The 27998-nt window shown below is 43.9% G+C and overlaps 1 protein-coding gene across 2 annotated transcripts in view; it reads left to right on the plus strand.

Moving 5' to 3' along the window:
* Window positions 1-20691, plus strand: part of LOC122932367 (SAM domain-containing protein SAMSN-1-like) — a 54990-nt gene extending 34299 nt beyond the window's left edge. For both annotated transcript variants that reach the window (XM_044286736.1, XM_044286737.1), the window contains 4 exons: window positions 2187-2338; window positions 2925-3125; window positions 12218-12368; window positions 15431-20691. In XM_044286736.1, the coding sequence (XP_044142671.1) occupies window positions 2187-2338; window positions 2925-3125; window positions 12218-12368; window positions 15431-15630 (704 nt within the window). In that variant the 3' untranslated portion in view covers window positions 15631-20691. The remainder of the gene's footprint in view (window positions 1-2186; window positions 2339-2924; window positions 3126-12217; window positions 12369-15430) is intronic.
* The last annotated feature ends 7307 nt before the right edge of the window (window positions 20692-27998 follow it).

A 27998-nucleotide genomic window follows, 5' to 3' on the forward strand; every position in this document is an offset into this window, starting at 1 on the left:
ACAGCTATACAGCAGCACGTACCTCACATCCAGTTCCTCCCAGGTGACGTCTCCTCTGATGTAGATCTTCTCTGTCATCATCTTTTCCATTCCGTCTGGAAACTTCTCTCAGACGCGCCTCGTCTCTGTAGAGTTTGACACACAGACATCTTAGCTTCCTCATTTTTCTGTACCCCCAAATACTATCCTGAAGAAAAATCAGTGCCCCCCATAGTAATAGTGCTTTTTATAGTCCCACCAATAGTAATTCCCTTCTAGAATGCCCTCATTAGTATTACTACCCCCTACAGTGATAATGCTCCCCAAGAGTGCCCCATTAGTTGAAGAGCCCTCCAGTATTAATACTGCCCTTACAGAGCCCCTAGTAGAAATAAGGCCCCCCTATTGTCCCCCCAGTGGTAATAAAGCTCTCTACTGACCCCTCAGTAGTAATAATAGTGCTCTTAGTAGAAATAATGCAGATCTATAAGTCCCTCCTATAGAGCCCCCAGTAGTAATAAGAATGCCTATTGTCTCCTGGATTTAAAAGGCCCTCACAGTGTCCCCAGTATTTATATCACCCCCTACTGTTCTAATGCTCTCCCTAAAGTGCACCAGTATTTATATCGCCCTCTACTGTTATAATGCTTGCCCTGAAGCCCTCCCAGAATTTATAATGCCGCCTGCAGTGCCCCCTGTGGTTATATTTCTCCGTTTACTGTCCTCAAAAATTATAATTCCTCAGCCCCTCCACCATACAGTCCCATGTAATTTCCCTTCTCCGCCATAGAGTGCGATGTAAATACCATCACACCATCTCTCCAGCCCCCTGAAATATACAGTCCCATGTAAATAACATCCCTTTCTATCTACAGTCCCCTCTACAATACAGTCCCATGTAAATAACATCACACCATCTCTCCTGCCCCCTCAATATACAGTCCCACGTAAATAACATTACCCCCTCCTCAGCCGCCTTTAACATACAGTCCCATGTAAATAGCATCACCCCCGCAATATTCAGTCCCCTGTAAATAAGATCACATCCTCCCCTAGTCACTTTCAACATACAGTCCCATGTAAATAAAATCACCCCCTCCCCAGCCACCTCCAACATGCAGTCCCATGTAAATCACATTACCCTTAACATTCAGTCCCATGTAAATAACATCAATCCACCCCACTGTCCCATCTAAATAACTTTCCTCCCTTCAGCCCTAACATACAGTCCCAGTTAAATAACCACAACTCCCACCATTGCTCTGCCTCCCCCTTCACTTACCTCTCCTCATGTAGCAGACATCACCACAGCTTCTTCCCAGGTCTTCTCTTCACTGCTGAGCCGTCCTCTCCTGCACTGGTCACATGACGGTGACATCATCTCAGGTCCTTTTCAGATACTGCATTTAGCACTGACCACATGACCTGTGATGTCATCACAGGTCCTTCAGCTCTTGCACGGCATTAGATTCAATTGTGTTGCCGTCCTGAGGATGGCAATACACTTGTATCTAGCAGGCAGACAGTACATTCGGGGTCTGGGACAAAACATCAGGGGCCCAGGCCCCGAATGTTTTAACTTAGCACACCCCTGCCCAAGTGGCATGTCATCTCTGAGGCCAGTCTTTGACTGTAGGTGCACACATCACCCCATCCATACCCCAGCTGTAAGTAAGGAGGATAGGGACAGGAAAATCACCAAATAGAGCCAGGGTGCAGGACAGGATTGTGAGTATTATCCTTTCCTTAGCTCAAAGATGCTAGGGAGCTTACTTGAAAGGGTACCCAATCCTGGAATAACCCTTTAAAGTTCCATAATACCTCTCTGTGATGAGTGCCATACAGTGACACATGAAGTATCTACAGTTTATTGGGCGTATCTACAGCTTCCTATGTGCCTCTATAGGGCCTCCATGCATGAGCTCGAAGCATGCTAGTGTCAGAGAGATCTCTTCTCGTTTTTTCTGCTTACTAAAGTCAAAATGGATAGCAAAGACAGAAAGAGAAGACAAGGGAACCAGAAAATGGATACATTTAAGTCAACATTGGGGAAGTATTCCCTCATGAAAAGAAATTTTAAGTAAACTAAAGCAGCTTCCAGTGCTCATGTAAATCCAGCTTTATATCAAATGTGGAAACACAATTCTGGAATAAAAATATTTTACTTTGCAACAAAACATATAAATTACTGCAAACCTTCCTTCTAGGTGGTGTCACCAGCTGTTCTGATGGAACCAGTAACAGGGATAGCTTTAGACTTGATGACGACATTCCTTATACTGGTCCATTCTGCGGTCGAGCAAGAGTCCACACTGACTTTATTCCTAGCCCGTACGACACAGAGTCACTGAAAATCAAGGTAAAGTGCTAGATGGAATGGAATAAAACTGGAATAAACTGCTAAATGGATCACTTTGAGACAATGTAGTTGTCAGATTATATGGTCTGGGTTCTTTCTTCAACCTTTGATTCTGTTGCCGTTGAGAAAAACAACTCCCAATTTCCCCAGAACATAATTGGAGTTTTTTTCTTCTCATCTGCAGAGCCCAGACTAGCAGAGCGAAAGGCTTACACATTTCATCGTTGGCCCTTCAGTATGACTAAGGCACAGTTGTATGCTTCAAGGCTCTGGACAACTTTGGGGTCAACTTTTTATGATTGCATTCTACTCATTTTGAGCTAAAAATATTAGTTTTTCCGGTTGGTCTTTAAATATTTTAGCAGTTTTTCTTCTACAGCTTTCAGTTTCAGTGCATTTGCAGACTAGCTGGTCCTCTCCCTCACACTGAACCCATCAGTAAACTGTTCTTTTGGCTGGATCTGTAGACCTTCTAATCATCATCACTAATGTTGTCATCATAATTAGAATATGTATGTTTTCCTGTTAATCAGTAGTTTACGGTGAACTGATGCTCTTTACCATTGCTTTTCCATGTTCTTTCCAGAAAGGTGACATCATAGATATCATCTACAAGACACCCATGGGTATTTGGACTGGCTTGTTAAATAACAAAGTTGGAAATTTTAAATTTATATATGTAGACATCATATGTGAGGAGGAAGCTCCCAGGAGAATAGTAAGGAGGAGAAGTAAGCGACCAAGACCTAAAACATTGCTAGAACTTCTGGAAAGATTCAACCTGCAGGTAAGAAGTGAGGCACACTATAGAGGCACACCGCCTGCTGGTTATATCATTACCTAATACAAACTGTTATATTAGGATCACCTCAAAGGTAATATCATCACTTGCACATTAGAGATGAACATGTTCTGGGGGCAGTAGAGTTTAAAAGGGGTTTCCAATTTAGGGTAAAGGGGTTGGATTATGCACAACATTTATCACCTCCACAGGATAGGTGATAAATGTATGATCACTGGGAGTCCACCAATCAAACCAACAGGGGTCCCCAAGTCCCTTTGTAAATGTACTGTATCAAGCTCTATTCACTTTTATGTACTGTCAGAGATGGCTGAGCTGTGTACTTGCCAGTCCCATAGACAGAGAATGGAGTGGTGGTCATGTATGCACGCTACCTCTCCATTCAGCAGTAGACAGGGGTCTTGGGGACCTTTCCTGTTCATGGGTGGTATATGTTGTTCATCGACCAACCCTTTTAATAATATCTCATTAGTATATAAATTAAAGTTATTGAACTGTCTAATATTTTTTGTTGTGGATTTATCATGAGGGGAATATTTGAAGTCTGTTTTGCTCGAGCCTGCATTAGCATACTTTATGTCACTTTTATCAAATGTCACATGTTGTCACAAATTTGTCTTATCCTTAAAGCTAACACTTTTGTCTAGAAAAGCTCCTCCGGTTTTCCTACTTCACCCTTCTACTGGAGTAAGAATGCTACTTTTTTGTGACTTTTTAAAAAAGTCTCAATAATAAATCTGTAGTGAAACTCATTCACATAGCTAACAACATCCACTTTCTCACCCACATTTCATATCTTTGAGTGAGTGGTGTAAAAATGTAAAAAGTCACCCAATTTTTTGAAAATGAGTGCAAAAAGAGCCTTTAGGGGAAGCTGGTCTTTGGGGGATGCCAGTCTTAGTCCCTGTCTGCTGTAACTTGATACGCCGGTCTCTACATAACCTAGACGCATGATCAGGAGTCCGTTCAACAAGATTAAATCTACGCCAGCTTCCTCGCTGGCATATATTGAAGTAATTTTCTACACCAAAAACAGGCATAGAAAATGATGAATGAGATGCCGGCCCGCCTTCTTCCCCGCCCCTTTTCTCAGAACTCTCTTTCCCGCCCCCTTTTCTCAGAACTCAAGAAAAGAGGCGTAAGTGGCATACATGGGGAAAAAGGTGCAGATTTTGCAACAAAACACCTTTGCGACAAAATCTGCACCTTAAATACGACAAAAAGTGGCTGTCACAGACGGTGTACAGGAAACAAGACAATGCAACATGCATATATGACTCACTGGATCCAAAGCTAAGGAACCAAAAGGGAGACCCCTGCACAAAACCTGGCACTTTCCCTGGCTGCTCAGCCTATGCAAAAATCCCAGAGGTGGATGGTTGCATATCCACGTACCTCGACTATATAACACCTGAACACCCTACAATAGTGAGGGGACACGACCACCGGCTCCCTACACCAGACACGGAGGGAGTCAGGGTCACCTGGGATCCAGCAAACAGAAAATAACAGATAAATGTACAGCACTTAACTTAGTAGCAGACTGGGAAATAGGATCAGCATGCACACACACTCCAGGAAGAAGTATAAGCCGCCCAGTAATGCATTATGGGGAGGAATTTAAAGGGAAGCAATCAGTCCAACTACATGACAGCTGAGAGAGGCTAACGAGATGAGGAACTGAACATCACAACAAAGAAAACTCAAGGAGGAGGTTCTGAAAGGCTTCTGTCAGAGCTTCTCAGCTGTCTGGTTGTGACAGTACCCCTCCCTCTACGAGTGGACTCCGGACACTCAGAGCCCACCTTCTCAGGATGGGACCTATGGAAAGCCCTGATGAGACGAGAGGCCTTAATGTCCGTCACTGGGACCCACATCCTCTCCTCAGGACCATAACCCTCCCAATGAACAAGGTACTGAAGAGAACCGCGGACAAGACGAGAATCCACAATCCTAGAGACCTGAAATTCAAGATTCCCATCAACCATAATCGGAGGAGGAGGCAAAGGCGAGGGTACAATGGGTTGAACATAAGGTTTCAATAAGGACTTATGAAAAACATTATGGATCTTCCAAGTCTGAGGAAGATCAAGACGGTAGGCAACAGGATTGATGACAGACAGGATTTTGTAAGGCCCAATAAACCTAGGACCCAACTTCCAGGAGGGAACCTTCAATTTGATATTCTTGGTAGACAACCACACCAGATCACCAACATTCAGGTCCGGACCAAGCACACGTCTCTTATCTGCCACACGCTTATATCTCTCACTCATGCTCTTTAGATTATCCTGAATCTTTTGCCAAATAGATGACAAAGACGAGGAGAATCTGTCCTCATCAGGTAAACCAGAAGACCCCTCTCCCGAGAAAGTCCCAAACTGCGGATGAAACCCATATGCACCAAAAAATGGTGACTTATCAGAGGACTCCTGACGACGGTTATTTAAAGCAAACTCAGCAAGGGACAAAAAAGAACACCAATCCTCTTGATTCTCCGCCACAAAACAGCGCAGATATGTCTCCAGATTCTGATTGACGCGCTCTGTCTGGCCATTCGACTGCGGGTGGAAAGCAGAAGAGAATGACAACCGAACCCCCAAGCGAGAACAGAAAGCCTTCCAGAATCTGGAAACAAACTGCGTGCCCCTATCAGAGACTATGTCTGAAGGAATACCGTGCAATTTGACAATGTGATCAATAAATGCCTGCGCCAGCGTCTTAGCATTGGGCAAACCAGGAAAAGGGATGAAATGCACCATTTTGCTAAAACGGTCCACCACCACCAGAATCACAGTCTTCCCCGAGGAACGAGGCAGGTCCGTTATGAAGTCCATGGACAGATGTGTCCAAGGACGGGAAGGAATGGGTAAGGGAAGGAGAGGACCTGATGGCCGTGAATGAGGGACTTTGGCACGAGCGCAAGTCTCGCAGGCTGCCACAAAACCCTCAACCGACTTACGAAGCGCAGGCCACCAGAATCTCCGAGCGATGAGATCCAGTGTGGCTCTTGCCCCCGGGTGCCCAGCAAGGACCGTATCGTGGTGTTCCTTAAAAATCTTGTGTCTTAAAGCGAGAGGCACAAACAACCTCCCAGGAGGACAAAGATCAGGAGCCTCTGACTGGGCTGCCTGCACCTCTGCCTCCAATTCAGAAAAAAGAGCAGAGACCACCACACCTTCAGCCAAAATGGGACCCGGGTCTTCAAAATTCCCGCCTCCCGGAAAACAACGTGACAGGGCATCTGCCTTCACATTCTTAACTCCAGGGCGGAACGTGACAACAAAATTAAACCTAGAAAAGAACAAAGACCATCTGGCCTGTCTCGGGTTCAGACGCTTGGCTGACTCCAAGTAGGCCAGATTTTTATGGTCAGTAAATACGGTAATAGGGTGTCTGGCTCCCTCTAGCCAATGGCGCCATTCCTCAAAAGCCAACTTGATGGCTAACAATTCCCTATCTCCCACATCGTAATTTCTCTCTGCGGAGGAGAGTTTTTTCGAGAAAAAGGCACACGGTCGCCATTTGGCAGGAGAGGAACCCTGAGACAAGACCGCCCCCACACCCACCTCAGAAGCATCAACCTCAACTATGAAGGGTAAAGAAATATCAGGTTGCACCAAGATGGGAGCGGAAGCAAAACTCTCCTTGATATTAGAAAAAGCCTTACGCGCCTCTACTGACCAAGAAGAAAAATCTACCCCCTTTCTGGTCATATCAGTGAGTGGTTTAACAATAGAGGAATAATTCAAAATAAACTTCCTGTAATAATTGGCAAAGCCCAAAAAACGCATCAGCGCCTTCTGATTCTCAGGAAGCTCCCACTCAAGCACAGCGCGGACCTTCTCGGGGTCCATGCGAAAACCAGAAGCGGAGAGAAGAAACCCCAGAAATTGAATTTCTGGAACCGCAAACACACATTTTTCCAGTTTCGCATATAATTTATTCTCCCGCAGGATGAGCAAGACCTGACGTAAATGTTCCTTATGAGTTTTGAAATCAGGAGAAAAAATCTAAATGTCATCCAAATACACTAATACAAATTTTCCCATCAAATGATAAAAAATGCTGTTCACGAAATGCTGAAAAACGGCTGGGGCATTCATCAAACCAAAAGGCATAACCAAATTCTCAAAATGGCCCTCAGGGGTATTGAAGGCCGTCTTCCATTCATCTCCTTCTCTGACCCTGACCAGGTTGTATGCCCCTCTTAGATCTAATTTGGAAAAGACTTTAGCCCCAACAACCTGGTTAAACAGGTCCGGGATCAGAGGAAGCGGATAAGGGTCACGAATAGTGATACTGTTCAGCTCCCTGAAATCCAGACAAGGTCTTAAAGAACCATCTTTTTTCTTAACAAAGAAAAAACCAGCGGCAACAGGTGACTTCGAGGGTCGTATGTGTCCTTTTCTCAGACTCTCAGAGATATAAGCACGCATAGCGATCCTCTCAGGTTGGGAAAGATTGTATAAACGAGATTTAGGCAGCTTGGCGCCTGGGATGAGATTAATAGGGCAATCGTACTCCCTGTGCGGGGGCAAATCCTGAACTCCACTCTCAGAGAAGACATCCGAAAATTCAGAGAGAAAAGATGGTACAGTCTTAGTAGCAACCTCAGAAACAGATGTCGTGAGGCAATTCTCTCTGCAAAAGTCACTCCAACCATTTATTTGCCTCGCTTGCCAATCAATGGTGGGGTTATGTTTAGTGAGCCAGGGTAGCCCCAACACTAGAGGAGTAGGCAAACCGCTAAGGACGAAACATGACACATCCTCAACATGAGCATCACTCACAATTAAACGGATATTGTGAACTATGCCCTTTAATGATTTCTGAGAAAGTGGAGCGGAATCAATAGCAAAAACAGGAATATCCTTTCCCAAAGTGCGCACCTGGAAACCATGAGTTATTGCAAATTGATTATCAATGAGATTGACAGCTGCTCCACTATCCACAAAAATCTCACAAAAAATGCTCTTGCTCTCTAGCGCCACCCTAGCAGGCAGGACAAAACGGGAACTACAAGCAAACGGAAAACCTTCAATTTCCGCCTCAACCCTGCCAATAGTAACAGACGGAACATTTTTAAAAGATTTTTTCCTGTTTGTTTCTTTATTACTCCCAGAAAACTGCCTGAATCTCCTAGAGGGACAAACATTTGCCAAATGATTTATACCTCCACAACAAAAACAAACCCTCCCATGCGAGCTGAATCTTCTATTGTCAGAAGCAATCAACCCCAGCTGCATGGGCTCCTGCTCAGAAGGGGCTGACAGCGACCGAGACCCCTGCGCACAGAATGAGACCGCTGCACTGTCCTGGGACTGAGTATGACAGGAAGGAGATATCTCTCCTCTCTCTCTAAGACGCCTGTCAATACGAACGGCCTGAGACATAGCAGAGTCCAAGGAAATAGGCCTCTCATGAAAGGCAAATGCATCTTTCAATCCCTCTGAAAGACCATGGCAAAATTGACTTCGGAGTGCAGCATCATTCCAACCAGTATCAGCTGCCCATCTCCGAAATTCTGAGCAGTATATCTCTGCGGATTGTTTACCCTGGCATAATAGACGTAGTCTAGACTCAGCCAGAGCAATACGATCCGGATCATCATATATCTGACCCAGGGCTAAAAAGAATTCATCCACTGAACGGAGAGGCCGTGCCCCCTCCGGCAGCGAAAAGGCCCAAGACTGAGCGTTACCCCTGAGCAGCGATATAATGATCCCCACCCTCCGTTCCTCATCACCAGAGGAATGGGGAAGAAGGCGAAAATGGAGTTTGCAAGCCTCTCTAAAACGCACAAAATTCTCACTACCCCCGGAGAACGTATCCGGGAGCGAGATCTTAGGCTCAGAACAAACTCCATGAACGCAAGCTGAACCGGTCACTTGAAGCTGAGAAAAAGTCTTACGGAGATCAGCTACCTCCAATGAAAGACCCTGGAAGCGTTCAGCCAAAAGTGAAACCGGATCCATGCTTGAGACGGTTTTGGCGGCTTATAATGTCACGGACGGTGTACAGGAAACAAGACAATGCAACATGCATATATGACTCACTGGATCCAAAGCTAAGGAACCAAAAGGGAGACCCCTGCACAAAACCTGGCACTTTCCCTGGCTGCTCAGCCTATGCAAAAATCCCAGAGGTGGATGGTTGCATATCCACGTACCTCGACTATATAACACCTGAACACCCTACAATAGTGAGGGGACACGACCACCGGCTCCCTACACCAGACACGGAGGGAGTCAGGGTCACCTGGGATCCAGCAAACAGAAAATAACAGATAAATGTACAGCACTTAACTTAGTAGCAGACTGGGAAATAGGATCAGCATGCACACACACTCCAGGAAGAAGTATAAGCCGCCCAGTAATGCATTATGGGGAGGAATTTAAAGGGAAGCAATCAGTCCAACTACATGACAGCTGAGAGAGGCTAACGAGATGAGGAACTGAACATCACAACAAAGAAAACTCAAGGAGGAGGTTCTGAAAGGCTTCTGTCAGAGCTTCTCAGCTGTCTGGTTGTGACAGTGGCATATATTTTTTCATAAATGACCCTCTTTGTGTTTCAATTCCCCACAATGTTTAAGATTTATAATTGTAGACAATGCTCCCTGAGTACGTGGGAACAGGACTAACCATGGACAGGATTACTGAATGTACAGAAGAAGGTTCTCATTCACTGACAGTGAAAGCAATGAAGAACTAAAACACAATTGTAGAACTTTCCATTTAGGAAGTGATTATAGGGGTTGTCCAAACAAGTAATACACACATTATCAGTGCCCTGCTGCACCGGTTCAGACACTTACCGGGTCCATCGCCATTCTCTGTTCTTCCTGCTCCAGCGATGAACACATGTGACTGCTGCATCCATTGGCTATACTGGTGACATGTAAACACCACTGAGGTCACCGCTACTTCCAGTCACAAGTGTGGCTTCGGTGGTCACAAGTCATGTGAGCATGTCATCACTGGAGGAGTAAGACCTGAGAAGCATTAGAACGGGAGCGGCAGGATATTGGTAATTTGAGTATTGCATCTGTCATTATTTTATAGCATTGTAATCGTTTTCTTTCTTTTAAAGTGTTACAGTCGTTTTGGTTTATTTTTGATATTGTACAGGGACATGGATATTAAACATTTTTGTAATGTACTTTATTAAGGAAAGATGTTTCTTTCTACTTGAAAACAGGGCGTAAAGAGTCTTCCTAGCAAAGCTGTAACAGGTTCAGTCTTTAGTGTTTTACTGAATGCTGAAGACACCTGTGTGTAACATGCAGAGGTTTCCAGCCGGCTCTTGCCAGTACCCAGTCCCTGACTATGTATATGTGTCCTAACTATCACTGCCCGTCGCCCCGCCTATCTGGCTTGTTACACAGTCATCTTTAGTGCTTAGCAGTGATGAGCGGCAGGGGCAATATTCAAACTTGCAATATTTCGTGAATATTTGGGCGAATATTCGTCATATATTCACAAATTCAAGAATTTCGTGATCTTGTCATCATTTTCTTGATTGCGAAAATCGGCAATCGAAAATTTCACGATATGAAAATTTGTGATCAACGCTACTCCTAAAGTCAAATATATTGCAGCCTTCTCATTCGCCCACAAGCAAGAAGCAGTGAGGGATCATGGGTACTGATGAAAAAAAATCTATAATATTTGCGATATTGCGATATTTGCGAAGATCTAGCACTATATTCTAGATATTCGCAAATTCTCGAAGTGGCAATATTCACAATACAAATTTGCGATTAGAATATTCGTGCTCAACACTAGTGCTTAGTAAAATGCTGAAGACTGAAGACAGTCTCTCCTTAGTGCATAATGTACACTTACAGCTTAGGCTACTTTCACACCTGCGTTCAGGTGTCCGCTTGTGAGCTCCGTTTGAAGGGGCTCACAAGCGGCCCTGAACGCAGCCGTCTGGCCCTAATGCATTCTGAGTGGAGGCGGATCCACTGAGAATGCATCCGCCTGCCAGCGCTCAGCCTCCGCTCCGCTCAGTGAGCGGACACCTGAACGCTGCAAGCAGCGTTCGGGTGTCCGCCTGGCCGTGCGGAGGCGAGCGGATCCGTCCAGACTTATAATGGAAGTCAATGGGGACGGATCCGCTTGAAGATGACACCATATGGCTCAATCTTCAAGCGGATCCGTCCCCCATTGACTTTCAATGTAAAGTCTGAACGGATCCGCTCAGGCTACATTCACACTTTAGAAATTTTTCTAAGTTATAATGCAGACGGATCCGTTCTGAACGGATGCAAACGTCTGCATTATAGGAGCGGATCCGTCTGATGAAACATCAGACGACCCGCTCCGAACGCTAGTGTGAAAGTAGCCTTAGATTTAACACTCTTTAAACCAAAACGACAGATACACTTTAAATTTAGGTGGTTCAACAACCCCCTTAAAGAGGACCATTCATGGGTCCAGACTTTATAAACTAAGTATCAGGGTATGTAGGGCATACAGCGGGGATCTAATACCGCTTATTATTTTTTCTGGGCGCCGCTCCGTTCGCCCGCTGTGGCCCACGTTAAATTCTACCACCCTGTATGCTAATTTTCGCATAGGAACAGGGAGGAGGAGACTGTCCTGTTTCTCAATGGGCGTCTCCTTCTCCCTGGCTATGAGCTGTCCAATCGCAGCGGAGCGCGTCACAGCCAGGGAGAAGGTGAGGGTTTTTTTCTGGCTGTGACTGGACAGCGCTACAGCCAGGGAGAAGGAGACGCCCACGGAGACTCAGTCTCCTCCTCATTGTTCCGATGCGAAAATTAGCATACCAGGCGGGATAATTCAACGGTGGCCACAGCGGGCGAACGGAGTGGCGCCCAGAAAAAATAGTAAGCTTTATTAGATTCCCGCTGTATTCCCTACATACCCCGATACTTAGTTTATAAAGTCTGGACCCATGAAACGTCCTCTTTAAGTTTCATGCACATAGAATCAAAATACCCCTTTAACCTCTCCTAGTGCTATACCACTTTTAGACCAATCCCTTGGCAAATGCGTCACCCTTCAAATCATGAGGTTGTCAAAAACACAGATTTTTATATCTCACAGGAATATATGTCAAGCCTTCTGTTGAATGGATACGAAAGTCTTGAAGACCTAAAGGACATAAAAGAGAGTCATCTCTGTGAGCTCAACATCACAAACCCTGAAGCACGAATGAGGCTACTGATTGCCATTGAGAATTTACAAGATTGTGACTGTGAGTTATTCCATGTTGCGTTACCTCAACCACAACCATTTCTTCTACCAGATAATCATTAGTGTTCAGGATGGACTTAAAGGGGTTGTGCTAGAATGTCAAACACAAGAGTATATGTAATAAGTGTCTCATCGGTGAGGACTCCCACTTATTACAAGAACGTGGCTCACCATTTGAATAGGGTGGTGGTCGAGCACGCTCATTGCCACTACGTTCAAACTATGGGACGGCTGGAGATTCAAATAGTAGACACATGACCCCCATTTTTGTGACCAGTGGGGCTTCTAACCCCAATTTCCTTGGTGGATCCTGAGATTGAAACTATAAGCAAGATTTGTATGTCTATTATCATCTTCAAGCTCTGGTTGCCCCCAAAGACCTTAGTATCAATGATCTATAGCAATGATTAGCAACTGATGGCACTCCAGCTGTTCTGAAACTACAACTCCCAGAATTCTCCTTTCACTTCTATGAGAGTTACAAGAACAGCCAAGTAAGTGTGCATGCTGGGAGTTGTAGTTTTATAGCAGCTGGAGTGTTGAAGGTTACTGATTTCTACAGCCTTCTTTAGTCTACTAGTGTAGTGAGTGGCATGGCAATGTGGAGTAGCTCAGCTCAAATAGTAGCGATATGTTTATGCATATCCACTTAAAGTTGTTCAGTATTTTGTAAAGACCGATAAAAGGATAAAAGAAGTCCCAAAATATTTGTGCCTTCAGATCTTAAAAGCTTGCCCATATGCCATTATCTTCAGGTGCTCCTTCTCAGCAGCTTTTGACTTTGAAAACACATAGAGGATTAGACTTTATAGGTCAGCGCTTCATAGGAGTTTCAGGTAATCCCACGAAAGTTAATATAAGGACAGGCTAGGAGCATTAGGAAGATTCACAGGATTATAGGTGGTGAAAAATGTCAGGTTTAAGAGTTTTTTAGTATAATGCTGGTATGTGATAACTCTTCTATTTATTCTGCAATGTAAAAAAGGGAACCATCATTATATAGGCTGAAGATGTTAAGAAGCATTATAGATGGAAGATCATATAGAAACATCATGGAGACCAAATTAATAATTCTACAGGGTCGCTTTGACCAGACCTGTCCTAGACATATAAGACATACAAGATACACACCTGTATCTGTGCTCCGACTACTTTACACCCAGAACCTGATTTTGCCTTCTTTCCAATCATACTGTGGGATGCATATTGCCATATTGAAATAGTTTGTCCAAACACATTATATAAATTACCTGACCTCCACAATGCTCAGTTCCCCCTAAAATGTGACCTCCACAATACCCCGCCCCCTTAACAGTGACCTCTACAGCACCCCGCCCCTTAAGACTGACCTCCATAGAGGACTGCCCCTTAACTGTGACCTCGACTGTTCACTGCCCCCTTAACAGAGACCTACACAGTGCCCGCCCCTTTAACAGTGACCTCCACAGCAGCCCACCCCTTTACCAGTGACCTCCAGAGCATTTCGCCCCCTTAACACTGACCTCCATAGTGGACCATCCTCTTAACAGTGGCCTCTACAGCAATCTTCCCCTTAACACTGACCTCCATAGCGGACCATCCCCTTAACTGTGACCTCCACAGCAGTCTGCCCCAAGGGTGGCCAGAGGTCCAGTTTTAGACCGGACAGTCCGGCTTTCAGACTCCCTGTCCTCCATCCGGCACAGGACCTGGATGTGAGCTGCAGGGAGAAAGTCACCCTCTCTCCCACCCCTGCAGCTGAAAGAAGTTGATTTTTACCTTCATTTTTTCAATCCCCATTGACTGCGGAGTGGGAAGGGGCGTGGCCTAACCACATCGGGGGCGTGACTTAGTAGAACTGGGGGCGGAATTTTTAAGTCCGTCTTTTGAGGGTGGCCTGAATGGTGTGATCCACAGCTCCCTGCCCCTTTAAAGCTGACCTACAGCAGTGAAGAAAAATGGCTGGGTTGTTATGGAAACCTGGTGTAAAACTTTGTGTATGTGGAGAGCTTCTATTGGCTGATAATGGTCATGTGACCATGCTTCTATTGGCTATACCTGTGTGCCAAATTCTGTGATTGTAAATGCGACGGTGCGGATTCCATTAGCGGACATAAACACATACACTCAGCTTTATATATTAGATATTTGAAGGAAGATGATGATAACATGCCGCATGCCATCATTTCCCAACACAGGGCCAAGGCAGAACTAGACCTGAGAGCTGCCAGTCCCACACCAGATACTTCACAGACCAGTGCTTCAAATGATACGGCTGTAGTCATACACATAAGACAGCATTTATTATATATTTTTCCCCTGTGTATAAGATAGAGAGGGAGAGAGATAGAGAGATAGATATAGATAGGTACAGGGTCGGACAGGATAGATCATCAGCCTCTGATTGGCGCGGTATGACACCCGGGACCCCCGCCGATCAGCTGTTTGAAAAGGCAGCAGCGCCGCAGCCTTCTCACTGTTTAACGCAGACCCAGTGACGTCACGACTAGTATCACTGGCCTGGGCGGGGCTAAGCTCCATTCAAGTGAACAGAGCTTAGCCCCGCCCAGGCCACTGATACTAGTTGTGACGTCACTGGGCCTGCGGTAAACAGCGAGAAGGCTGCGGCGCTACTGCCAGCGCCGCTGCCTTCTCAAACAGCTGATCGGCGTGGGTCCCGGGTGTCGGACCCCGCCGATCAGATGCTGATGATCTATCCAGAGGATAGATCATCAGTTTAAAAAAACTGCAGAACCCCTTTAAATTCCCAGTCCAGATAGATAGATAGCACCTCTTTATCCCTTTTTTATATATGCAGGAACATGGTTACCGATCCCTGGAGGAATTGCACCCAACCTACACCAGTGTGCTGCTTTTTGCTTTCCATTTTTGATAGAGATATAGAGAGAGAGAGCTAAGATAGATAGATAGACAGACACTAGATGTATGATAAATGCTGACTTTTTGCTTTTTTCTCGATAAATGGATAGATGCAGTAGATTCTATATCAGTCGTGCAGCTTATTTCTGCTGTTTTTCAGAATATGTCAGTAAAGAGACTAATGTTTCTGTTGCGGTTTGACAGGTGAACAGGAATCCGGCAATGACTCTGTGCCGCCGACGCTCAGCCCTGACACTGCTGCAAACAAATGTGAACTAAGTGACTGTCCCAGAGATTCAGGATGTTACATTACACTGGAGAATTCAGAAAACACCAAAGATGATGTTGAGTCAGAAAAACTGTGTGAATCTGTTCAGAAAATCACCATTACCGAATCCCCCTAACAATCCGCCGCGCGGACATGTGTCAGAGCCCGCACCACTAAGGCACAAGCCTGTTTTCACAATTTCCACATGGCCGGCTTGTCAGCTTCACAGACCGCTTAGGCGTGAAGTTCCTGAGTATTTATTCACAATGTATAAACCAGCAGACAGATCGGAGCTGTGGAGGACAGGCGGCATCTTGTTGGGAGCAGCGGTTTCCACATATCAAGCTCCTATGACCGTGACCATGCACTGCATGACTACCACCATGACAAAGTCCAATACTTCAAGGAACTCACTTGGTAGCATTCCTGCAGCACCAACAATTTACCAAGGAGCTCTTCTTCTTCTATGAGTCTAGCATCATTGTCTTGGAGAACCAAGAAGCACTAAATACTGTAGTTCTGAATGTCAATATATAGATGTAGCAGAGTTTAATTGTTGCTGTTATGTGCCGCCCACAGACAACTAATGATGATACTGTATATATCAACACGGGTTGTGCCAAATGACCCTTTCATCTGACAAACTCGCCTCTGCTGCAGCTGTGCTACTTTGTTTTGCACTGTAATAATGACATAGTTTGGTTATTAGACAACAAGGGACATCTTTCTCCATTTGTTATCAAAACAGCACCATTCAGTACCTGGTGGCATCCCTAGCAGTGCTGAGACAAGCTATATAAGTGCCCATGGTACGAGTTTTAGAACGTGCACCAACACCCTTGTTCCCTGAAGTTCGGCATAACTCTTGGCTATACGATCATTCATTTAATTGCCCAGTATCGTCCCCCTAACAATCACTAGCATTCATAGTTCCAATAATGGGATGCCTTCAAAAGGCAAGACTATGCTCCAGTTTATCTCCAGCTTGCGTGATGTCCTGTGCATGTGGTTTTCTTTACTCTCCCCCTCCATGTGGTAATGAAGGTCACACATTATATGCCTCTTATTCCCACTGCTCCCTGGCTCTTCTCTGCCTCTGAAGGGATCATGTTTTACATGCTGGGCAGCAGATAATGCAGAGACAGTGAGTAATTATAGCACTACCTTACATCTGGCAATAGAGGGGCATGCTCGCAGCTGTAAGTAAAGCGTTAGGAAACCGTGTGTGGACACACTGCGCCACTGACTGGCTATACCCTGGAGGGGCGTGACTAAGTAACTACCTGGCCTTCACTAGAGCCTCTGATGGTGAGGATAGGTTTGGGCCATTAGGATAGTTGCCAGGTGCTACTCCAGAGCAATCCCCGGGCCAGTGGCAGCTGACCAGGGTGTTCAGAGATACCGGTGCAAGCACTGAGGAAAGTACGTGGTCAGGGCAGGCAGCGATCAAGCAAAGTCTGTAAATGAAGTCCAAGGTCAGAGGCAAACAAGCAAAATCCGTTAAACCAAAAAGCAAAGTCCGGTACACAGAAAAGCAGAAACTTACAAAAACACCTTCACACTAGGAACTAGACAAGCTAGTGACCAAGTCTGCTCATGCGCCTTCCTGGGGCAGGAAGCGCCTTTACTTCCTGCAACCCAGCCACAGGCTGGGGAGATAGAGGGCGTGTATGTGCTGCCTCACAAGGGAGGAGAGACAGGCCTGTAAACTCTGGCATGGAGCACAGATACAACAGCTAAGCTACTTGCTGCCTGCGCTTGTCAGCACGGCAGCAGGAGGAAATGAGGGAGCCCGGTGCCCGTGCCCGTGTGTAGGACCAGGCATGGAGCGCTGGGCTACCATAGAGTCAATGGAGCAATTTATCAGAAGAGTACTATTTGAGGTGAGTTTTGCTTGAGTCTGCTTAGCCGTACTTTGCGTAAAATCTATAAAAGGTCGCACATTGTTTGTTAAATTTGGCGCATTATTAAACCCTTTTTTTTCTAGAAATATTACTCCAGTTTTTTATGGCATCCATCTACTAGAGTAAGCTTGAGACTTTTTTGGCTACTTTTTAAAGACGTCACAGTGATAACTTTTCAAAACTAGACTGGTGTAAAAATGCAAAAAGTTGCAACATTTTTTTCATCATTAACACCATAAAGTCACAAAGCTCTATTTTGCGACTTTTAAAAGCCAGAATTCTGTAGTGTAGACGTGATATATTCCCCCCAATGTCTGCAAGAGTGAAAAGGAATCATGGAAACTGTAATCCACATTGCTAATTTCACACACATCAAGCCCTAGCGGAATCAAAACAAAGGTGCAGCACAGAGCTGGGCAAAGCTAAGAAAATAAAAAGTGCTTATGAGCAATGGTGGCATCATCTGGTAAGCAATTAGACATGTATAGATACTGTTGCATATTTATAAACCCTGGAAAACTGTTTAGTTTTATTCACAAATTGCACCCCTACCTCAGTGGCACCCTAGGCCATTGTCTACTCTGTTTACCCTTTGTGCTGGCCCTGGTCCCTAAGCATAAGGGATAGCTGGAACCTGCTGTAAATATTTGTGCCTTTACTATAATTTATATGTTTGAAGTGTACATTTCTTTTGGGGGCTGTAGATAGCTCATATTAATTCATTCACAATATAGCAGAAATGAATATGTAATTACAGCAAGTAATATGGTTTATAAGGGTGGACTGGATATTCACACGACTGTGATGAAGGTAAAGGGTGAAAGGATATGAACACCGTTGACAAGGAAAGTTGATTCTGTTTCAGTCTGCACTCTTCATTTCTTCATTGATTTTCAGACTTTTCTGGTGTGGACTTGTCTGTTCCTCTAATACATTCTGAATGCCTGGTCTGCTTAAAGGGTCATTCCCGTATGAACATTTCCACAGGATGTGCCATAAATGTCCAATAGGTGCAAGTTCCACCACTGAGACCGGCACCTATCTCAAGAACTGTTTCGCACCAAAATGACGGGAGAGGTAGAAAGTCCACGATTGAGCAGCTATCTCAATCCCCTTCTATGGGACTTCCAAAAATTGTAGAGTGAGCGCACCTGTCTACACTCTGATCTGCCATGCACAACCTTCTCCCCCTCCCTGCCGCTATTTCTAAAGGTGGCCTTACACAATAGAGGCTCATTAGCCAAACCTGCCAATTTTGGAGGGACCAGCCAAGCATCTTATATGTACGGTGGTTTCTCAACTCTGCCATGATGCAAGATGTTGGGAGAAAGAAGCAACAGGGATGTTAGATTTTGATATAGCTGATCAATTATTCAGAGGTGCCTATTTCTGTCTCCCTATAGAGAACACACACATGCTTAACTGACCATGGTACCAAGTGAGAGAGTCATACAGAGTCCACGGTAGCAAATTGGTAGGAAAGAAATAATAAAAAAAAAAAGTGCAAAGATGTTCATAGCCTGATGGGATGAAAAACTGAACACAAAGAGATAGGTGATTGCTATACTATAAATACCCTAAATGTCATCAAACAGCTCTCAACCCTCTATACCCACAAACAAGAGTTGACCAAGAGTTGTAGGCCCCTAATCAATGGCCATAGTTTCAAAAACAAAAAATTTTAAGTTTATATTTTTTTACTATCCTTCCACAATCAAGAACCCATGTAGCATTAGGTCACTTACAGTTTATTTAATATTCCAGAGCTGAATTCACAATTCTGTTGGTTTCAGTTGGAAACCTTGTGGTTAGTAATAGCCTATAGTGTGCAGTGGGGTGCAGTTTTCGCCAACTTCAGAGGACAAGCACTGTGCAGACACTGGCACATAAAAGTCGTAGAGGGGGAGTACAACTCTCTCTCCCATACTTACCAACATTGCTGATTGTAAATTTGAACATGTAAAGCTCTGCTCCGGGAACGCCCAAACCCAAAAATGACCGTTTGTAGGTGGGGCTTATAAAAGCCCCACCCATTTCCTGCCTGGGATAGCACAAATTTGCATGGACTGTCTGTGAAAATTGTAAACTATGCTTTCTTGTCGGACTTGGGGCTCGAAGTAAGACCATTTGCATTTCCCAAACAGATGACTTTGCCAGGATCTTGGGTTTTACCCATAGCTCATATATTATAAGCAATGGTGTACATTAAATAGAGGCAGACCACGCAATCCTGGGGTGGAAAGAGGCCTCTGCTTCTAGGCATACTGAAATGAATTTACTGAGCCAACACTAGGGGAGCTCACTGCATAAAGATTTATACAGCTTCTGTTGAGTTCTATTGTAACTGTATAAATTCATATGTACTGAGCTCTCCCTAGTGCTGGCTGCGGGGAGTCATAGATTATAATTTACAGTGGGATGGCAGTTTTATTATATAAATACACAGCAAAATATAATGTAATAATATATTAATAATAATGTACACAATGAGCCATTCATGCTTTGTGCTAACAATCTCGGTCACTATAACAATATTCTACCAAATATTTATTTCAAACAAAAAAGTCTATTTTCAGCATTTTTTTCCAATTTGTTTTTCAAAAACAGCTGCAGCCAGAGGTTAGCTTAACCCCTTATGCCATCATTTTACATAATTTCAAGTAGTTAGGTGTCAGAGATGTAGTACGGTGATGGCGCAGGCTCAGGAGCTGTAACCGTGTGGGCATCAGCCATATTATTCAGCTGGAACTTTGATCTCACAGCCAGGATGAGACTTAACCCTGATCCTAGCAGTTTAACCCCTTAGATGCTAATGCCAATGACATCTATATAGTTATAGTGTATTATATGAGTGATCAAAGGGTCGCAAATCCCCTAGTGGAACACAGAAAAAAAAAAAAAAAAGATCTAAAAAAGTTAAATATCCTGTTTAGGAAAAAAAAAAGGTTAAAACAATTTTTTTTTATTTGTAAACACATTTATTTCCATAATTTTTTATTTTTTTTTATGTATCATTGTTATCACCGTGTACATAATGAACCATACAATAATGTGATCACATTTTTATTCTTGATAGTAAAAAAGTAAAAAAAAAAGACTTGACACAGCTTCATCAATGAAAAAATTAAATGTTTTGGGTCTCTGAATGCAAGACATAAAAAGCATTTTCAATGAAAATCTATTTCATGCCGGTGTAATTGTACTGCCGCATAATAAAGGTCAGTGTCATATTTTTATCTCGAAATGCAATATGCTCTAGGTGTGATAAAAAAAAAAAAAAACACCACAAAGGACTATGTGTAAAGTGAGGAATATCACTGAAGTCAAGAATCTAAAACGTAACTTTTATTACATACAAACCGGATTCCAAAAAAGTTAGGACACTACACAAATCGTGAATAAAAACTGAATGTAATGATGTGGAGGTGCCAACTTCTAATATTTTATTCAGAATAGAACATAAATCACGGAACAAAAGTTTAAACTGAGAAAATGTACTATTTTAAGGGAAAAATATGTTGAATCAGAATTTCATGGTGTCAACAAATCCCCAAAAAGTTGGGACAAGGCCATTTTCACCACTGTGTGGCATCTCCCCTTCTTCTTACAACACTCAACAGACGTATGGGGACCGAGGAGACCAGTTTCTCAAGTTTAGAAATAGGAATGCTCTCCCATTCTTGTCTAATACAGGCCTCAAACTGTTCAATCGTCTTGGGCCTTCTTTGTTGCACCTTCCTCTTTATGATGCGCCAAATGTTCTCTATAGGTGAAAGATCTGGACTGCAGACTGGCCATTTCAGTACCCGGATCCTTCTCTTACGCAGCCATGATGTTGTGATTGATGCAGAATGTGGTCTGGCATTATCTTGTTGAAAAATGCAGGGTCTTCCCTGAAAGAGATGACGTCTGGATGGGAGCATATGTTGTTCTAGAACCTGAATATATTTTTCTGCATTGATGGTGCCTTTCCAGACATGCAAGCTGCCCATGCCACACGCACTCATGCAACCCCATACCATCAGAGATGCAGGCTTCTGAACTGAGCGTTGATAACAACTTGGGTTGTCCTTGTCCTCTTTGGTCCGGATGACATGGCGTCCCAGTTTTCCAAAAAGAACTTCGAATCGTGACTTGTCTGACCACAGAACAGTCTTCCATTTTGCCACACTCCATTTTAAATGATCCCTGGCCCAGTGAAAACGCCTGAGCTTGTGGATCTTGCTTAGAAATGGCTTCTTCTTTGCACTGTAGAGTTTCAGCTGGCAACGGCGGATGGCACGGTGGATTGTGTTCACTGACAATGGTTTCTGGAAGTATTCCTGAGCCCATTCTGTGATTTCCTTTACAGTAGCATTCCTGTTTGTGGTGCAGTGTCGTTTAAGGGCCCGGAGATCACGGGCATCCAGTATGGTTTTACGGCCTTGACCCTTACGCACAGAGATTGTTCCAGATTCTCTGAATCTTCGGATGATGTTATGCACAGTTGATGATGATAGATGCAAAGTCTTTGCAGTTTTTGCTGGGTAACACCTTTCTGATATTGCTCCAGTATCTTTCTGCGCAACATTGTGGGAATTGGTGATCCTCTACCCATCTTGGCTTCTGAGAGACACTGCCACTCTGAGAAGCTCTTTTTATACCCAATCATGTTAAAAATTTGAATCAACGTATTTTTTCTTTAAAATTATACATTTACTCGGATTAAACGTTTGATCTGTCATCTATGTTCTATTACACATAAAATATTGACATTTGCCATCTCCACATCATTGCATTCAGCTTTTATTCACAATTTGTTTAGTGTCCCAACTTTTTTGGAATCCGGTTTGTACAATAAAATCATATAACTTGGATCCATAAAAGGTCCTATACACCGCAATAAGCTATCACCAAAAACAACATGGGCTCAAGCAGAGGGATGAGTACTCAGGAGGACTGTGTGAAAAAATATATAAGACTGTCCCTGATCTCACCCTCCAAACTGCCCAGCCCGGGGACGCACCTTAGTGGTAGATGCTCCCCGTCCTCGTGCCTAGGACTGCACTTTCCTTATTATGTCCTTGGCCTATTTTTTCACACAGTCTCCCTGAGGACTCATCCCACTGCTTGAGCCCATGTTGTTTTTGGTGATGGCTTATTGGGGTGTATAGGACCTTTTATGGATCCAAGTTATATGATTTTATTGTATGTAATAAAAGTTACGTTTTAGATTCTTGCCTTCAGTGATAACCCTATTTGTTCTTGCAAGAGTTTGGACATTATTGGTTTTTCAGTGATATTGGTCTATGTGTAAAGTGAGCCTCAGAAAAGTGGCAGAAAACAATGCACCCCATTCATCGTCATTCATTTAGGTGGAGGGCCCTTTCTACATTTTGCTATGGGGCCCCATGATTTCTGTGTACGCCCCTGATTGAAGGCATTTTCTTTGATGAGACGAGCCCTGTAGAGAGGCTTGGACAATACGTAGGCCTTATACATGTATGATACCCGCTAACTTCATGTATTGATCACCTCCAGTTATAACCTTTCTGTGAAGTAGTAGGAATCCTCTTAGATACAAAGTGTGATTAGTTCTATGAACTTTTTTTTTTCTTTTTTTACTTTATCTCTTTTTAAAGTTTCATACATTTTGTGCTTTCATATAAGATATGGATTTTGTATTAATGATGTAGAAAGGATTTAGATAATAAAGGACATTTCTGATAACTGTTGTGATTTTGCAGGATTATTATAAAACATTAAAGGCCATACAAACAGCCATTCATATGGATATAAAAGACAAACTCATGTATCAAACATCAAAGGATAAAACACAGGGTCAATGCTATAATATATTGCACTACTCTCAATCTGAAGATCAAACCATAAAGGGGTTTTCTGAGACTACAATACTGATAGCCTATCCTCGGGTTCTTATCAGTTGCTTGAAGGGGCAGTAAAGCTCTGGTGAGCACAATGGCGTCTTTCTAGGCCAGTCCATTGGTCACAAGGCCTACATGCAGCTCAGTCCTATTTAAGTGAATGAACCTGGGCTGCAATACCAAGCATGACCACTATACAATGTACGGCGCTGTGCTTGGTATGCTGTGATATGGCTGTAGCACTTACTGGAGCAAAACCAGTCTCCCAGTATGCATGTATTAAACATTCCCAGGCAATGTGGAACACAAAGTGCAACTCCCCTGATTTCAGACAAATTTAATTTTTTTTTTATTAAGTTGAAAACATTTTTAATGGAAAAAATTGTAACGCTGCATTTTTCCCACCAGACAACCGGCATAAATACAGTGAAAAATCTCCTGCTTCTCTTCACACAGGATATTATAAAACTGTCTGCCTGCAGCCACCACTAGGGGGAGCTCAGTTCATAGGAATTTATCTAGTTACCATTAATATCAATGGGAGCTCTAAATAATGTCTTTGCACTGAGCTTCCCCTACTGGTGGCTGCTGGAAAATGCCGGGAATAGGAGAAGTTCATTGCTCCCCCACCTCTGTCTCCGTGTTAGGTACGCCACTGGAGAGGTGGCGGCACATGTTCACGGCTCTCTCTATTCACTGTTATGCAAGTTCTGGAGGTAGCTGGGCAGTCCAGTATATGTACGGCCGCCTCTCCATTCATTCTCCACCTGGATGATGAAGCCAGGAAATTCCCATTCTTTACATAGGTGCAGACCGGCATGTATCACACCTTTATTAATGTGTGGGTTGGGAGTGCCCTTTTATTCACTGCTCACAGGGGTCACATGCCATACTTACCGCCTTTTCGCTGAGGCCAGTAATTGACGGCAGCAGTAGGGAATTTAGTAAGAATAGTGAGTTTTTTGTTATTTTATCTCCTGGGCCACCCTTTAAGGTTTCCAGTTCCTGGACATGCAGAATGTTCCTATTCACTGACAAGTTTTCTAAAGCTATTGCCGCAGCGCACAGCTATCATATGTAGATTTATTGCAGAATGACTTCGATGTATAGCAGATATGTGTTACATCTGATGCGAGATAAAAATGCGGAAACATAATTACTCCATAAATAAAATCAAGATACCAAAATAGATTTCTAAAGCAGAAGTACGGTATACATTTCTTGATATGTATCTTCTGTATCCTGCAAACCATATCTTTAGCATCACGGAAGTGGAAGTGACAACTGCACAAGAAATAACATGTCGCTTGTGCTGACTGCCATCTGCTGGTGGAGATAGGAAGAACAGCCATCTAAAATAATAAAGGATAAGAAAGCTGAGCCTCTTATCCAATGGGACTCGACAGGGTTGTCCACTTTCCCCCTCTCTATTCATACTGGTTATGGAAACGCTACTTCAAGTGTTCAGAGACAACCCCCCTGAAGGTTGATAGCACGGAACACAAGTGTGCTACTTTTGCGGATGACCTCCTTTTGCTATTCACGAACCCGAAGCAAGAATTTCCACAAATCCTAAGTACCTTTGAGGTTTTTGGTGAATTGTCCAAATTTAAGGTTAATCACACCAAATCTGAGGCCATGGGTCTCTCCTTAACTAAGAGATTGGCTAGGTGGCTGGAAACTTAATTTCCCTTCAAATGGAATCAAAACTCACTCCCATACTTGGCTATTGCGTTAACAAGTAACCCAGAAAAGCTTTAAAGTTCTAATTACCTCCCACTAATAAAGAAAATTAAAGCACAGCTACAATCCTTTATCATCCCATGGGTGTCCTGGTTGGAAAGAAAGAACCTACTGCAGACCTACATTGTCCCTAAGATAACATACCTGCTACAGATGGTCCTGATTCACCTTCCATAGACTTTCTTCAAGCATATCAGGCATATATTTTCCACCTTCCTAAGGAAGGGCAAAAAACGAGACTAGCATACAACAGATTAATGCTGAGTCGTGGGCATGGTGGATTTGGGCTTCAGGACATATACACCTACTACAGAGCCATCCAACTCAAAGGGTGGTTGCAACTCTGCGTTCCTAGATACAGACCCTTAGGAGCAGACATAGAACTAGCATTATTAACAGATAACCGAATAGCAGGGCTATGGGGCTTAGGCCATCAGTCGCACGCACCAGGGGTCTCACCAAAGGAGTCTTCTTGACCACACAAGACGCCCCTATTCTCTGTCCCGCCTAAACTTCTGACTGCTGATCTCATCCCATACCTAACGCAAACACCAAAAAAAACCTTCCCACAATTTTGGGAACACTTAAGCCACATACCAAATTCAACAATAATAGAACATTATAGAGAACAGGGTAGGTTAACCCTTTTATGTACCCAAGCTACTGGGGAAGGAAACTTTCTAGCTAGGATTAAATTAACACGCAGCTGCAAACTTTTAGCCAGCACATACACCACCACTTCACCCCCTTCGTGGTTCGAGAAATTAGCTATGGGAGAAAAAATCCCACGACATATTACGGCACTCCTGTATAAATCCCTCAGCTCCGCCCCTGGGGAAGTCCCCCCGGCTTATATTAAGGAATGGGAGCGAGATCTAGGGGTATCTTTCTCCCCGAGCGACATTAGACAGATCCACCAAAGGTCCCATGGGTTTTCAAGGTGTATAAAGATTCAAGAGCATTCTTATAAAGCCATGACGAGGTGGTACAATGACCCTAGGAAACTCTTCAAAAAAGGGTTACTTGAATCTGACACGTGTTGGAGATGCAAACAACACAGTGGTATGTTAATCCATATTTTGTGGTCGTGTCCCCGGCTTTACACATTTTGGAACCAGGTAGAACAGAAGGTCAATGAGATCTGTAAAACCTCTATCAAACTATCACCTCGATCGGTGCTCTTGTGGCCCTCTTCTGAATGTTGGCATCCTTTATCTGCAGATCTGCCCACTATGCTTATCCAAGGAGCCAGACTACTGATTCCACTTCAGTGGTTGAGCACTAACCCTCCCACCTTAGATCAGTGGTTTGTTAAAGTGGACCAGATATGTATGATGGAGGACTTAGCTGGATGGGCTAACAGAACACATGCTAAGTTTGTTAGGCTGTGGAATCCTTGGAAAGATTTTAGACAACTTCAGAAGCTTGCCACCAGGAGAAGAGGTTACCTCCTGAGAAACCTGAAGTTCCTACAACAGTGCAGAACAGAGCCAAGTTGATTCCAGCAAACAGAGAGCTGAAGGGCAGAAGGATATATTTAAAGCAAGGATATCTATACCTGAGGAAGTTTCCCCTAACCAAGGATAAAGCCAGCAATAGGGCGTACGGGCCCTGGGATAAAGACAGACAGGATTCTGAGGAAAAGTGCAGCCTGATCTGTAAGTGTTTTAACCCTCTGAGTATCTTGCAAGAACATTTTGCCTGCCAATTGATGTAAAGCCTGCATGTTACTACCTCTTACATATGTAACTTTGACCAAAGACTGTAAATAGTTAACTGTTTAGTAAAACAGAAGTTTTGGTTCACTGCAACGTGTGTTCCTCCATTATTACTATCATTAATCGGTGTGCCACCGTTACCGGCACTGGCGTCACAAACTTAAAGGGATCTTGCCACCGGCACATTAAACCTGCAACAGGACCTCTGTGCCAGCCTCTCCATCACTGCTGTACGTCTGCCCAGGGTATATAAAAGACTGTGAGTACTATAACCACCCTCGGTTAGTAACTACCCCTGTGACCTCACCATTCGCCTCACCCTGCAGGGCTGCGTACTGCAAAAGGCAGAGGCAGAAGCGACCCGAATAGACACAGTCTCCCCACTACCACCCATTATGGTGGAGCTAAGCTAGTGAGCTTCTATTGCTCAGGGACCTCAGGCAGGCTAGACTGCACTCACTAGCCTCCTGGACTACACTGCCTTGCTCTTTCCTGTCTGGGCCTAACTATATATCCTAGTGGTTCCCTAGCTCCCTCTACTGTCTAGGAGGAGGAACTATCCCTAACAGGCCTGATACAGGAAATACACAGGAAAATCACATAAAACATCATATAAAATGCAATGGCCATATTTCACTGGAGATGGGGAATAACGTGGCCATATTGACCCTTGTGTAGTGCCCACATTTACCTAGTGGGACACTACACTTTGCTTCCGCATTTGCCTTCGTCGTGGAATTTTACCTTTCCTGAGATCTGTGCCTTTTTCCAGGACTTAATGTAGATATACCACTTCTTTTTTGGCTATGTATCAGCTGCAATTGGAAAATGTCCATGATTGTTTATCCCTGTTTCTCCCCCCCCCCCCCCCTCTTTTTTTTCTTGTTTCATTGAGTGTGTTTAATCCCCCCCCCCCTGCCTCCCCTCCCAATAATATGTCTCGACTCTTTCCACAGATACATGGTATTTTATTGTTTGACATGCTGTAATCATTGCATCTTTGTAACACTTTGCTCGCTTGTCAAGACAGAAATTCTTAATAAAAAGAGATTTGATAAAAAAAATTAAAAAAAAATTGAAAGCTGAGCCTCTAAGATGCCACCAGATGTAAGGTACCCTAAAAGTCAATGCTCGACCTTTTAAACAGGCCTTGAGGCATGAATTGGATAATAAATACACCAGCACCCCATTAGCGGGTGATTGCCCCTCATCAGTGCAGAGCAGAGAGAACTGGCTTAACTGTTCTATACTGGTGTGTGCATCTCTTCAACACCG

This window comes from Bufo gargarizans, chromosome 3, assembly GCF_014858855.1.
Source record: "Bufo gargarizans isolate SCDJY-AF-19 chromosome 3, ASM1485885v1, whole genome shotgun sequence".
In the NCBI taxonomy this organism is placed as follows: Eukaryota; Metazoa; Chordata; class Amphibia; order Anura; family Bufonidae; genus Bufo; species Bufo gargarizans.